The 16,553-nt window shown below is 35.8% G+C and overlaps 1 protein-coding gene across 1 annotated transcript in view; it reads right to left on the bottom strand.

Annotated features, from left to right (window-relative positions):
• LOC128699252 (circadian locomoter output cycles protein kaput) overlaps nucleotides 1-16,553 on the bottom strand; it is a 109,829-nt gene that overhangs the window by 43,849 nt on the left and 49,427 nt on the right. The window contains exons 6-7 of the mRNA XM_070090416.1: nucleotides 15,693-15,900; nucleotides 12,697-12,803 (exon numbers count right to left, since the gene is read on the bottom strand). Coding sequence (XP_069946517.1) covers nucleotides 12,697-12,803; nucleotides 15,693-15,900 — 315 coding nt within the window. The remainder of the gene's footprint in view (nucleotides 1-12,696; nucleotides 12,804-15,692; nucleotides 15,901-16,553) is intronic.

Below are 16,553 nucleotides of genomic sequence, written 5' to 3'. Positions count from 1 at the left end.
CAGTGGCATTATTTCTCTTGCTTTGAAAGTTCTCATTATCCATCCTGATATTTTTCTAGCCTTTGTGGCTGTTGCCCTATTATCATTATCAAATCTTTTACATGTTCCTTTCTTCTGTGAGATGGTCTTCTTTTATGGATCTTGCACTCATTTTGAGTTCTTCATTTTTTTCCATATCTAAATATCTGGAATTTTCACCATTAAACATATTATTTTTCATTGCCCATTAGAAGACTGTGTTGCTATCTAATTGTAATTTTTCTGTCTTATATTGATGATACTTTCATATTGATTTTGGTATCATCCACAAAGGATGATACAAAGTCAAGACTGGTGTTTGTATCTATATCTGTTATGAGGATAAGAAAGAATAAAGATGCAGGACAGTATCTTGGGGCACCAAATGTTTTCCTTTCCTAAGAACAGATTTTTGTCTTCTTTACTATTACTCTTTGTGTTCTGTTTGTTAGGAAATTTAATATCCATTTTCCTACTTTTCCAGTTATCCTTCTGGCTTCTTTTCTTTTTTAGGAACTCTGCAATTTCATCTAGATACAATCTCTTTGTCCAAATACCAAATACTTATGCTAGATAGTTTGAATATCTTTATAAAGTATTGCATGAATGAAGTCCAGGTGCTGCATGTGGCATACTTTCTGTTATTTTTTTAATTCTGGAAGATTTGTGTTTATGTAAGATATGTGATCAGTAGGTTGGATGAAAGTAATGAAGAAAGTATCTGGGACCATAAGTCTTCTATCAATGAGTGGATTGCCGAGTAGTGATTATTACTGTTCTCTCTACATCTGTAATCTCTCAGTTTAGATGTCTTTCCATTGTTGTAACATTACTCATTTTCCAACAATTCAGCAACCCTGCTTCTGTGAATTTTTCTTCATTCTCTTTCTACATCTGATCTCTTAGTAGGCTTTCTAAGCAGAACAAATTTACTTTCCTAAGATCAGATTTTGTCTTCTTTACTATTACTCATTGTGTTACATAAGAACATAAGAAAGGAGGAACACTGCAGCAGGCCTGTTGGCCCATACTAGCAGGCCTGTTTCGCTCTCCAGGAGCTTTATCAAGCCATTACCGTAATGGCTTGATAAAGCTCCTGGAGAGCGAAACGTTGCCACAATAAATGTCACATTAGTTGCACTTGTGTCCTTTTACTTTACATACAATCCTGTTAGACACTGCAACTTCTTGGGATCTTAATACTTGGGAATTCTTCGCTTGCCTAACCCTTGGGCACGACCTACTTCCACATTGAACAAATGTGACACCACCTATGACTGCTGCACCTCTCCTACCTACGGTTTATAAGCTCCTAGTCCGTTCATATGCGGTATTCTACTCAAGATTGATGGACTGACCACATCGACTCAAGGTTGAGGGACTGATTACCTCATTCTCCTCCTATTCTTCGAGCTTCTCCTGTGTATGGACTGATGAAGCCACTGTGTGGCGAAACATTTCCTTAATAAAGATACCCAAGAGTTGCACATGTGTCTAATTTATCTGTAACATTACTCATTTTTCAACAGTTCAGCAACCCTGCTTCTGTGAATTTTTCTTCATTCTCTTTCTACGTCTGATCTCTTAGTAGGTTTTCTAAGCAGAACATATTTTCAGACTTTGTATGCTTCTGTGCTGAGCTTTTCCATGCATTGGTTTGCATTAAGGTTGCTCAGGACTATTTCCCAGGGAAATAGTCCTTTATTTAATATTTGTCCAAGTCACTTCTCTGATTGTTAACTTAAATTTACTTAATATCCCTTCACACTGGCTATGTCTAAGGTTCTCTACACTTGAATTTCTGCCTATACCTCAATGATGATGTGATCAGAATATAATGAATTTAGGACTTTATATCTCCGATTAGTTCTTCATTGTTAGTCAAATGTAGTATATTTTCATTTCTAGCAGATTCCCGCACCCGTTTGTTCATTTCAAACATTTCACAGCATAAATAGGTCCCTGGTATTTCTACTGTAACTAGTAACTTGCTGTATCTTCACCATTTCTGTTCAATCACTCCACAAAACTGTAGATCACTGAATCAGTTTGAAATAATGTGTAATTGTTTTATAACTAACCTTTTGTTCATTAGCTACTTTTCTTATTGTACTTATGATTAGTTAACTGCATAAGCCCTACTTAACAGTCTATGTCAAGATCTTAAGTAACTTTCAAGCATTATGATTAGTTTGCCTGAAATGCATTGCATCATCAGTGTCTTTTTTTTTTTTTGGCTGCCAATTTTTTATTACATGTAAACTACAGGTCCGCCATCACAAATCCGGCAATCAGTTATTCGGTTCCTTCAGTTATTCGGCACTAATTTTGGCTAGCATAATTTCAAATTTCCAGGGTCGCCACACCAACCTGCTGGTATTGTTTGGTGGCGCTACTTGCTGCATAAGTCATTCCAATTTCTTTTTCTCCATTTATTGTTTTAACCTGCTTATTTTTAGCCCTAGCCATGGTTCCAATGAATAAAAGAAATGTTTCTCATTATGTAAAGCACCTACACAGTACATTATCCATTAACCCTTTGAGGGTTTCGGACGTACTAGTACGGCTTACGACCCAGGGTTTTTGACGTAGTACGCCTAAATTCTAGCACCCTCAAATCTAGTGGGAGAAAGCTGGTAGGCCTCCATATGAAAGAATGGGTCTATGTGGTCAGTGTGCACGGTATAAAAAAAATCCTGCAGCACACAGTGCATAATGAGAAAAAAAAAACTTTGACCGTTTTTTTGGAATAAAACAGCGACTTTGCACTGTATTTTCGTATAGTATTTATTGTTGTATTCTAGTTTTCTTGGTCTCTTTTTATAGAATGGAAGGCATATCATAGAAATTGAGATGATTTTGACTGGTTTTACAATGAAAAGTACCTTAAAATTGAGCTCAAAGTAGCAGAAATGTTCGATTTTTACCAAAGTTCAAAAGTAAACAAATCATGCCAAGCATCCAATACACGTCAACTGGTGAGTCCAATATTCTTTTGCAAGTGCGCCAATATGATTCATACCATTTTTTACACTAATGCAGTAGTCTGCATAACAGTAAATCTTCTATTTTTTTTGTGAGAATAAAAATTCAAAGTGGAAAGCAAAAGAATGTAAGAGGGGCCTTGAGACGTGACTAATGAACAGAGGAAATGTCATTTTAGTGCCAGGAATGTATTTCTTGTTTGTTCTGGACCCTATTCGGAAATTGGCATCTTTTGAAATTTGTGTGAAATTGGCAAAATTGCTAAATTCTGTCCACTGTACTGGATAGTTGAAATTGGTAAATGGGTGGTTTCTTGCACTCATTCAATAGAAAAAATGGAGTTCTAGCAAAATATTTATGTTTTTTGTCGACTAGTACAGAGGAACTGGCCGAAAATGGGGCTCAAAGTGGGAAAAATCACCGATCCGTAAACATCGCCGAGACCGCTAAATTCGCGAGAGCATAATTCCGTAAGTTTTCCATCAAATTTCATATTTTTGGTGTCATTATGATCGGGAAAAGATTCTCTATCTTTTCATAAGAAATTTTTTTTTTTTTTTTTTTCTAAATTTGGCCGACCCTGAGAACGAGTCTCAGAGAGGGCCTGTCGACCCTCAAAGGGTTAAAGATAAGGTGGCTTTGAAGCCACTGTCGGTTGTCATGAACTCAGTCTCATGAAGCAGGAGAATATGCTTTATTATTACGCTAATATCAACACTACAGCTTATTTGCCTATCACAAGTGATCTAATGACATAAGAAACAATATAAATAAGATAAAACATGTTAAATACTCCAGAACGAATAATATTTGGCATAACACTGAGCAGTTCGACAGAGTTATGAAGAGGATATGGTAAAGAAATACCATTCTCCTATCCATGTCTTGGGGGCTTATATTAGAGAAAACAGAGTATAGCACAGGGCTAACTATGATATACACTCGTACTCCACCATAAACATTAAACAAAAAAGTTATTTTCTCTCTATAGATTATCATACATAGCAGCATATGTGTAGAGAACCTAGGATAACCCCAAAAAAGCCAATGTGGCTTATTTTTAGTACCTGGCTTGGGTTAGCCATATATGATTTTTGGTAAATATTCGATTCCCAGCCAGGGTAGAAACATTAGGCGTGTTTCTTTATACCTGTTGTCTATGGAAATATAAACACATATGCAGTATAATGAGATCCTTTATTGACTACGTTTCACCCACACAGTGGGCTTTTTCAAGTCACAAACAGAACTACCTGGGGTGGAAGGAACGCGAGTATTTATAGTCAGGTTCAGAATGCTGAGGTCAGGTGGAGAATGCTGCATCTGATGATGTACCGAGTGGGGTTATAGAGTCTAAAATCTTGGGTAGCTTGGAAAGGAGATTGGACAAGTTTGTGAGCAGACCTTCTACAGTGTTCTCATGTGGGATAGCGATGAAGAAGCTTCTTGGCAAGTGGTTCAGCTATGTTATAGAAGCCACTATTCTGGTTGAAGTTGTCGGATATAGAAATAAGTGATGATTCCAGGATTCTTCGGTATTGAGTATTGTCTTCTGTGGCGATAAGTCTTGAGTTTCTGTAGTTTATCAAGTAATTGTGTGAATTACGGTGTTGTACGCAGGCATTCCTTGTGTCGTCAGACCTGCTTGTGTATTGGTGTTCTGAAATATGTGTTTGGAGGTCCCTTGATGTTTCGCCCACATATAACTTGTTGCAGTCATTACAAGGGATTATGTATACCCCTGCAGAGGGTGGAAGCTTGTCCTGTCTATCACTGGTAATGTCCTTGATGGTCGTGGTTGTGGAGGTAGATACTTGAAATGAAGAAGAAGTCGACAACACTCTTCCTTTCCTTGATGTTCTGCTTTGCAAAGCTGACCACGAACTTCATTTTAAAGTCTATCGAAAACCCACCAACCAAAACGATCTTCTCCACTTTTACTCTCACCACGACACCAAAACCAAACGTGGTGTAATTATAGGCTTCTTCCTGCGAGCACTCAGAATCTGCAGCAATGAGTTTCTTGAAGAAGAATGCACAATCATTGAACAAGTATTTTCTAAACTCCACTATCCTCGTCACTTCATCAGAGACTGCAGACAACGGGCATTAAACATCTTCAACACACCCAGAGAAGACACTGCCGAGAAGAGATACATAGTCCTCCCCACCAACTCCATTGCCAAACACGTTTCCAACATCTTTTCCAATACCTCATTTCAAGTATCTACCTCCACAACCACGACCATCAAGGACATTACCAGTGATAGACAGGACAAGCTTCCACCCTCTGCAGGGGTATACATAATCCCTTGTAATGACTGCAACAAGTTATACGTGGGCGAAACATCAAGGGACCTCCAAACACGTATTTCAGAACACCAATACGCAAGCAGGTCTGACGACACAAGGAATGCCTGCGTACAACACCGTAATTCACACAACCACTTGATAAACTACAGAAACTCAAGACTTATCGCCACAGAAGACAATACTCAATACCGAAGAATCCTGGAATCATCACTTATTTCTATATCCGACAACTTCAACCAGAATAGTGGCTTCTATAACATAGCTGAACCACTTGCCAAGAAGCTTCTTCATCGCTATCCCACATGAGAACACTGTAGAAGGTCTGCTCACAAACTTGTCCAATCTCCTTTCCAAGCTACCCAAGATTTTAGACTCTATAACCCCACTCGGTACATCATCAGATGCAGCATTCTCTACCTGACCTCAGCATTCTGAACCTGACTATAAATACTCGCGTTCCTTCCACCCCAGGTAGTTCTGTTTGTGACTTGAAAAAGCCCACTGTGTGGGCGAAACGTAGTCAATAAAGGATCTCATTATACTGCATATGTGTTTATATTTCCATTGTGTCGGTATTTTATACCATTTATTTCCACCTGTTGTCTATGTTTACCCATCAGTAAATGGGTACCTGGGTGTTAGTCGACTGGTGTAGGTGTTATCCTGGGACATCCGACTTATGACCGAGTTCGGTTCCGAGAAACCAGTCGTAAGTCGAACTTTACTACTGAATATCAACAAAACATTTTTACTTTACTTTTTATGCTGTTAGTACTGTATTTTATACTGTAAGGTTTAGGACAAACACTGTGTACAACACAAATAGTTGTTTATTTCCCAGAAATTTGGCATAAAAATCATGGTCGTAAGTCGAGTGGTCGTAAGTCGAGCAGGTCGTAAGTCGGATGGTAGGTGTATTATTATTATTATTATTATTATTATTATTATTATTATTATTTTGTCAGTTGTTTGTTGGGTTATCTTATTCAAACTTGGGCAATGTATGATGGAAAGATACTTCTTCACGTACACCAAAAATGAGAGAAATCAGACCATAAACAGCGGAGTTCACTTCTCAGCCATTAGCGGCCGCTTAGCGGTATATTTTTGTATGGTTGTTATGGTTATATTCTCATTTTTTCGGTCTCATTTGATAGAATGAAAGATATATTACAGAAATAGATATGATTTTGATTGCTTTCATGATGAAAAGTACCTTAAAATTGCACTCACAGTAGCGAAATTTTCTATTCTTTAGCGAAGCTCAAGAGTAAACAAATGACGTCACCGTCCACGTCACCTGTCCGCCTGCCAGTCCAAATTCCAATACGGAGTCAAAAATGGATTGACATTATTTATACAATTATTACAATAATGCAGTAGTGTGCATAACAGTAAATCTTCTATTTTTTTTTGTGAATAAAAATTCCAAATGGTAAGCAAGAGTAATATAAGAGGGGCATGTAGAAGTGACTAATGAACAGAGAAAATGTTATTTTAGTGCCAGGAATGTCTGCATTGTTTATTCTGGACCCTATTTTGAAATTGGCATCTGTTGAAATTTGTGTGAAATCGGCCAAATTGCCAATTTCTGACCACTTTATTGGGTAGTTGAAATAAGTGAATGGGCGGTTTCCTGTACTCGGTTGACAGACTAGAAGTAAATAAGTTTATTCAGGTATACACAAATACAGTTACATAGATTATCATACATAGCAGTGTATGTACAGAGAACCTAGGATAACCCAGAAAAGTCAGACAAAGTGACTTATTTCCAGTACCTGGCTTGGGCTTGCCATACATGATTTTTGGTAAATATTTTTTTTCTTGGTTGTTTGTTGGGCTATCTCATTGAAACTTGGGCAATGTATGATGGAAAGATGCTTCTTAACGTACAACAAAAATAAAAAAGACGGACGATAAATAAGGGAGTTCACTTCTCAGCCATTAGCCGCCTCTTTGCAGTATATTTTCGTATGGTTTTTATGGTTGTATTCTCATTTTTTGGACTCATTTGATAGAATGGAAGATATATTACAGAAATAGACATGATTTTGATTGCTTTCATAACGAAAAGTACCTTGAAATTGAGCTCAAAGTAGCGGAAATGTTCGATTTTTGCCGATGTTCAATGAACTGTGTAAGTCAAGTTGGTTAATTTTATTAAGTGTATTCTAACCTAACCACTCTGTAATTCGGCAAACTCAGTAATCCAGCACACTACAGGTCCCAATGATGCCGGATTTGTGATGGAGGACCTGTACATCATTTGTACTGCATAAAGAAATAAAAATTGTACTGTATAGCTTCCAGAGAGAGTACTATTTCTGGAACAATTCTGTTTTCTATCATTTTCCATTTTACATTTGGAATGTAGAAATCCCCAAGGAGGATAATATTTGGTGTAGCATTGTCTAGGCTTTCAAAGTAGCTATCTGTCTTCCTAATTTATTGAGTGAATTCCTCTGCCACTGCTGATGGGACTTTGAAAGTTTAAATTTACTCAATATACATAATATTCACTCATACTATTATGCATACTGTATATATAGAGCAATCAATTCTGATATAAACCCTGCTCCAAAATAATTTCTTGATAGCTGCAATGGAACTAATAGGTATAATATAAAAATCTCTTTGATATTCAGCGTATCAGATTTAAAGTGTGTAAAAACACAATGTGCATAAAAGGCCCTAAAACCTGGAACTCTCTGTGTGAAGGTTCCATAGGTTCCCTCTGTTCCAGCCACTGCAATGTTACTGTCAGAAGGCACCTCCTTACCTTAATGTAACCTTGACAGCAATACACTGTCAAACAAATCCTGAAATGCTGTTTTCAACCAATTTTGTCCCTGTTCTTATTACAGCTTTCCTTCAACTCCATACATTATTATATAGGCATATACTATCTCATCATAATTGTATTGTAATTTAAGTAACAAGTACCACACTCAGCTAAACTTGACAATTATATCTTCTTAGTGTGATTTTTATTTTGAATTAACTGAGTAAATTTTAAGTACAGTATAGGCATAGTTTTTGCTCAAGATGCTTTGCATTCTATAGGTCTTCAGTTTGTTGTTTGTCCTGTGCAGTAATACTAAAATTTAGATCAGGAGTTGCATTTGTATATGACCAACATTTGTAATAACCTCCACAAGTGTTATTTTTTTTACTGAAACGTCCAACAAACTGGTTGCAAAAATTTCAGTAGGAGTTATAAGTAACTATAAGTCCAAACGGCAGTTTGGAGAGATATATTGTGTATTTTTATATGTATATACAGTGGACCCCCGCTTTATGATCAGCTCCCAATGCGACCAATTATGTAAGTGTATTTATGTAAGTTCGTTGTACATGTATGTCTGGGGGTCTGAAATGGACTAATCTACTTCACAATATTCCTTATGGGAACAAATTCGTTCAGTATTGGCACCTGAACATACTTCTGGAATGAAATAATATCGTAAACTGGGGGTCCACTGTACTTCTAAACTGTTGTATTCTGAGCACCTCTGCAAAAACAGTGATTATGTGTGAGTGAAGTGAAAGTGTTGAATGATGATGAAAGTATTTTCTTTTTGGGGATTTTCTTCCTCTTTGGGTCACCCTGCCTCGGCGGGAGACGGCCGACTTGTTGAAAAAAAAAAAAGTCCAAACGTAGATCTACGTTCACATGCGTAGCACTCTGACCTTGATTTTCCCTATTTGAAAGCATGTAAAAAAAAAGTAGATCTACGTTTGGAGCCCCCCACATGTGGACGTAGATCTATGTTTGGACAGTTTAATGGTCAAGGCTGCCCGAAATGCAGAGCATTTCGGAGCTTTCTAGAAAGTATGTCAATAATAATACGTATGACCTTTTCCTAAATCAAGTGTAAACCATACATTATAGAAATAAAAATTTATCATTTATCATTATCAGCAATCATTATCATATATGAGGGTAATTACCAGAGTCTTGTTCTAGTACTTCTATCAAATCATTATCAGCAATCATTATCATATATGAGGGTAATTACCAGAGTCTTGTTCTAGTACTTCTATCATATCATTATCAGCAATCATTATCATATATGAGGGTAATTACCAGAGTCTTGTTCTAGTACTTCTATCATATCATTATCAGCAATCATTATCATATATGAGGGTAATTACCAGAGTCTTGTTCTAGTACTTCTATCATATCATTATCAGCAATCATTATCATATATGAGGGTAATTACCAGAGTCTTGTTCTAGTACTTCTATCATATCATTATCAGCAATCATTATCATATATGAGGGTAATTACCAGAGTCTTGTTCTAGTACTTCTATCATATCATTATCAGCAATCATTATCATATATGAGGGTAATTACCAGAGTCTTGTTCTAGTACTTCTATCATATCATTATCAGCAATCATTATCATATATGAGCGTAATTACCAGAGTCTTGTTCTAGTACTTCTAACGTATCATTATCAGCAATCATTATCATATATGAGGGTAATTACCAGAGTCTTGTTCTAGTACTTCTATCATATTATCAGCAATCATTATCATATATGAGGGTAATTACCAGAGTCTTGTTCTAGTACTTCTATCATATCATTATCAGCAATCATTATCATATATGAGGGTAATTACCAGAGTCTTGTTCTAGTACTTCTATCATATCATTATCAGCAATCATTATCATATATGAGGGTAATTACCAGAGTCTTGTTCTAGTACTTCTATCATATCATTATCAGCAATCATTATCATATATGAGGGTAATTACCAGAGTCTTGTTCTAGTACTTCTATCATATCATTATCAGCAATCATTATCATATATGAGGGTAATTACCAGAGTCTTGTTCTAGTACTTCTATCATATCATTATCAGCAATCATTATCATATATGAGGGTAATTACCAGTCTTGTTCTAGTACTTCTAACGTATCATTATCAGCAATCATTATCATATATGAGGGTAATTACCAGAGTCTTGTTCTAGTACTTCTATCATATCATTATCAGCAATCATTATCATATATGAGGTTAATTACCAGAGTCTTGTTCTAGTACTTCTATCATATCATTATCAGCAATCATTATCATATATGAGGGTAATTACCAGAGTCTTGTTCTAGTACTTCTAACGTATCATTATCAGCAATCATTATCATATATGAGGGTAATTACCAGAGTCTTGTTCTAGTACTTCTATCATATCATTATCAGCAATCATTATCATATATGAGGGTAATTACCAGTCTTGTTCTAGTACTTCTAACATATCATTATCAGCAATCATTATCATATATGAGGGTAATTACCAGAGTCTTGTTCTAGTACTTCTATCATATCATTATCAGCAATCATTATCATATATGAGGGTAATTACCAGAGTCTTGTTCTAGTACTTCTATCATATCATTATCAGCAATCATTATCATATATGAGGGTAATTACCAGAGTCTTGTTCTAGTACTTCTAACGTATCATTATCAGCAATCATTATCATATATGAGGGTAATTACCAGAGTCTTGTTCTAGTACTTCTATCATATCATTATCAGCAATCATTATCATATATGAGGGTAATTACCAGAGTCTTGTTCTAGTACTTCTATCATATCATTATCAGCAATCATTATCATATATGAGGGTAATTACCAGAGTCTTGTTCTAGTACTTCTATCATATCATTATCAGCAATCATTATCATATATGAGGGTAATTACCAGAGTCTTGTTCTAGTACTTCTATCATATCATTATCAGCAATCATTATCATATATGAGGGCAATTACCAGAGTCTTGTTCTAGTACTTCTAACATATCATTATCAGCAATCATTATCATATATGAGGGTAATTACCAGTCTTGTTCTAGTACTTCTAACATATCATTATCAGCAATCATTATCATATATGAGGGTAATTACCAGTCTTGTTCTAGTACTTCTATCATATCATTATCAGTAATCATTATCATATATGAGGGTAATTACCAGAGTCTTGTTCTAGTACTTCTATCATATCATTATCAGCAATCATTATCATATATGAGGGTAATTACCAGAGTCTTGTTCTAGTACTTCTATCATATCATTATCAGTAATCATTATCATATATGAGGGTAATTACCAGAGTCTTGTTCTAGTACTTCTATCATATCATTATCAGCAATCATTATCATATATGAGGGTAATTACCAGAGTCTTGTTCTAGTACTTCTATCATATCATTATCAGCAATCATTATCATATATGAGGGTAATTACCAGAGTCTTGTTCTAGTACTTCTATCATATCATTATCAGCAATCATTATCATATATGAGGGTAATTACCAGAGTCTTGTTCTAGTACTTCTAACGTATCATTATCAGCAATCATTATCATATATGAGGGTAATTACCAGAGTCTTGTTCTAGTACTTCTATCATATCATTATCAGCAATCATTATCATATATGAGGGTAATTACCAGAGTCTTGTTCTAGTACTTCTAACATATCATTAGATGATTTCCACATGGACTTTTTTGTTCATGTTTACAACATAATTTAAAATGTTAGGTTCAGTGTCTGAAAAGAAGGTAATATTATCAGCAAAGAATATATTAGTCTAAGGTGTTGTTAAGTTAATGTTGCAGCAATGTGCAATATAACAATTAATTTATTAATTAATTAATTATAAATAAATAAACATATAAATAAATTATATATAGTATATATATTTTGTAACATGTCGACCATTTCCCACCAAGGCAGGGTGACCCAAAAAGAAAGAATAATAAAAAAAAAGAAAAAAAATCATCATTCAACACTTTCACCATCATTCATACATAATCACTGTCTTTGCAGAAGTGCTCAGATACGACAGTTTAGATGTTACTCCATTAAAATGCAGGCATTGTACTTCCCACCTCCAAGACTCAAGTCCAACTAACCAGTTTCCCTGAATTCCTTCACAAAATATTACCCTGCTCACACTCCAACAGCTTGTCAGGTCCCAAAAACCATTCATCTCCCTTCACTCCTAATATGCACATGCATGCTTGCTGGAAGTCCAAGCCCCTCACCCACAAAACGTTCGTTACCCCCTCCTTCCAACCTTTCCTAAGATGATCCCTACCACTCCTCCCCTCCACTACAGATTTATACACCCTCCAAGTCATCCTATTTTGCTCCAACTTCTCTAAATAACCAAACCAAAATTATGTTGAAAAAATTGCTTTATATCTCTTACGAAGTTTCAAGTTTAAAATACTGATGTCCTGCACATATTCAAAATTATTCAGTAAACAAGGGCAACAATATTAAGTCTAATTTAATGAGATTTCTTAAACCTACTACAGATACACCACTATGATAATGAGAGGTGTTAATGGCACAGCAGTACTTACTGAGCTTGTGAGCTACTAGTGACCACATCACATCCTCTGGGTGCATGTAATGGAAGGCTGAAGTGCCCATCACCTCTCCTGGCATTAATCCCGTCACAAATGATATTCTGAAATATCAGTAAAAAATACTCACATTATAGATACACATACATGCATTAACCCTTAAACTGTCCAAACGTAGATCCATGTTTTTTCAACATTTGAAAGTATGTAAAAAACGTAGTTCTATTTTTTTTTTCAAATTTGAAAGCATGTAAAAAAAAACTTTGATCTACTTTTTTTTTTTTTGTAATATTTGAAAAATGTAAAAAAACGTAGATCTACTTTTGGAGCGCTACGCATGTGAACGTAGATCTATGTTTGGACAGTTTAAGGGTTAACAAACAAACAAACTTTGTGTGGTATGCAAAATGTAGTTTACATATAAAATACTGAAGGGTCTTGCTTTACAATGCTTTGCTATACAGTGTTTCACTAATGCAGCGGTTTTCAATTACATATACCTATTCTTCATTTATTCAGACTTCCCACAATAAATATATTCACCACTCACTATAAGCTAAGGATGGAAATATATTTTAATGTATGTGTACTGTATAAGCATTTTATAGACCTCGCTATATTGGTCACTTTATATATGACACATAAACATGTTACCAAGCTTTTATGTTAATTTAAAAGTGAAAAAGAACCATGACTGACTTTACAGTGGTAGCCCAGAACCTAACGTGCTGTAAAAGCTGGGCCTGCCTGTATTGTTAAGCATAAAAGAAAGCTGCCAGCATGCATGTGCATTTCATCCAGACTAACCCTGATGCTTACAGAGTACAGCCTCTCCTCACTTAGTGATGTACTCATTTACCGATGACTCGGACTTATGATGGGCTCTGACCAGTATGCATACATGTACCTAAATAATGTATATTAGAGCTGATTTCCTCTATTCTGTTTATTACAATATACAGTACACTACTGTATAAACATTTAAAAATATACCAGCAATGTTATAAATAGTGCAAAGGTGCCATTAAAACAATATCAAAGATGGTTGACACAAACCCACTACATCTACCATTATAGTATGCTCCTCACTTAGTGATGAATTTGTTTACCGACGTGGTCTTAGGAACAGAATTCCATCGTTAAGTGATGAGAGACTGTACTTAAGACTAGACATAGGATACTGAGTAGTAAATTTTAATTATGCATTACAAAAAAGAAAAGAGGCAGCAAAAATATTACAATTAGTACAATACCGTTTTCACTGTCTCTCACGTACATCTACATCAGTGTCAATCACATAGATCTACATCTTAATCACAGCACCCTTAAAAATGCTGAATTGGTCTGTGCAGTGAATATGCATAGTATTGAAAAAAATCCTGCTATCATGATGGCAGGACCATATGTTTTGGTAAGAGCAACTTTGAGGCATTTTCTATAGTAGTAAAAGGGAGATGATTTTGGTTGGTCACTTTCAGATCAGAAGTGGCTTAAAATAAGCCTCAAAGTGGCAGAAATATCAAATTTTAGCAATTTTCTTGAGGTAGGGTGAGGGGGAGGCTCCCCTTCCTGACCCTCCCAATCTCTTTTATGAATTTTTATTAGGGCTGCTTCAATTACAGCCTCTCCTCACTTAACGATGGAGTTCCGTTCCTAAGACCACGTCGTTAAACGAATTCGTTGCTAAGTGAGGAGCATATTATAATGGTAGTGGGTTTGTGTCAACCACCTTTGATATTGTTTTAATGTCACCTTTGCACCATTTATAACATTTCTGGTATATTTTTATACGTTTATACAGTAGTGTATGTATACTGAAATAAAGAGAATAAAGGAAATCAGCTCTAATATACATTATTTAGGTATAAATACTGGTCAGAGCCCGTCGTAAGTCCGTGGCGTCAGTAAACGAGTACGTCACTAAGTGAGAAGAGGCTGTATTAAGATGACCTAAACCATAATCATGAATTTTTATGCTTTATTAGCCAAGAAATAGAAATAATGTCGTTTTTTGTGTTATGATGGATTCAAAATGGAGCAAGTGCTGTATAGGACAGCCCAAGGGATATGATAAATAAAGAGAGGAAAGTTGCTTTAGCGATGGAACACCTACAGTGTTTGTTTTGGACTCTGTCTTTAAATTGAAATCTGTTGAATTTTGTGTAAAACTGGCCATATTACTAACTTCTAGGTGCTTTATAAGGTAGTTCTGAATGGGCAGTTTCTTGCACTCAATCAATAGTACAGAAACAAAACAATAATAGTGAAAAATCCAGAAATTTGCCTAAAATAGACATCAGAGTGAGCAAAACTATGGTTAAGCAAAGTCCTGCCAGACCTGTAACTTCACATCTTAATAATTCAATAGATTTTACATCAAATTTTGCATTTTTTGTCATTATCTTTAGAAAGAGATTCTCTACCATTTTAGAAGATCAGTTTGTTTAAATTGTTGGGTAGCAACAATAAATGGGTTCAGGAATATATTCATTAAAAAAATTTTTGGGGGGGATTTTTATTAATATTTCAATACCAGAACAACATTTAAACTTTCTTTACAGTATATCTGTAAATATTTAAGACAAGATTAAAACATTTAAATTTAAAAAGTGAGATAGTTAGAGACAGGCAAGACTGAAATACACTCTGCTTCCTGGATCAAAGGTTCTTGGCTCAGGGAATTAGAGGTACTCTCCAGTTCCTTGACTCAAATCTAATTACCTCCCATTCTCTGAGTGTGGTATGACTCCTATGGGTTTAATGCTTCCTCATGAAAACTGTATAATGATACCCCTCAAGGGAGGTTCTTTGATGCCAGTGAGGGGCTCTTAATCCTAGGAACTGAACTTGCCCTTCTCTTCCTTGGATCGAACCTAAATGCCTCCCAGACACTATATGACCCCTATGGGTTTAGTGTTTCCCATAAATATAATAATAATAGTAATCTATAATAATAATAATATACTCAGCAGATTATGTTAGGTGATGCTAACCTGTGGTCTGTGTAGAGGATCTTCCCATCCATGGTGTGCCGTGTGATGTATTCATCTTTGGTGGACTCAACCAAAGAGAGCTCAGTGATAGGCCGATCTTTCACCACCCTCACAAAACTAACCAGCATGTGTGTTCCAGACTTTTGTTCTAGCAGTCCACCCTCAGAATCTTCAGAGTCTGACTCACAACTGGTTTTGCCTTCACCATCTGCTTAGACAATGGTAATGATCATCATTAATATGTAGTAGTTGTTTGTTAAAACCATAAGAGTGATGTTCTCTAATTATTCAGACATATACAATAGCTCTTCACATGTATAAATCCAACAATCATGATTTTGTATTTGCACAACTGACTTGTTGCCACCTAAATTCCACCTTTATTGAGGTGTGTCTCATGCTCAGATGACCACCAATATTATTTGGTTTTAATTCAGGGTGTGTCTTGCAGTTATGCTGTAGTCACAGAGAGAAAAAAGAATGTGTAGAGGAAAAGGGATACAGGACGGAGGGGCTATTTTTATATTTAATGGTGGGGAGGGGGAAACACTATACCCAATGGGGTCATACAGCACCTGGGATAAATATTAATATTAATCTTTATTTCTACAAGCACATGATGCAACCATTACTGACCTAACTGACAACACTGGCATACTATGTAGAAACCCCCTGGTTTTGCAAAGTATTTTGGGCAACTTAGGTTAATTTTTGCCCTCCAAGATGCAATCCACAATAGTCATATAACACCCAGGAACCTACTTGCTGCTAGGTGAACAGGGGAAGCAGGTATTAGGAAACATGCCCAACGTTTCACCCATGCTGGGATCAATACCCAGACTCTCAGTATGTGAGCTGAGG

Source organism: Cherax quadricarinatus, chromosome 31, assembly GCF_038502225.1.
Source record: "Cherax quadricarinatus isolate ZL_2023a chromosome 31, ASM3850222v1, whole genome shotgun sequence".
Taxonomy (NCBI): domain Eukaryota; kingdom Metazoa; phylum Arthropoda; class Malacostraca; order Decapoda; family Parastacidae; genus Cherax; species Cherax quadricarinatus.
This window is presented reverse-complemented; position numbering and strand designations above follow the sequence as displayed.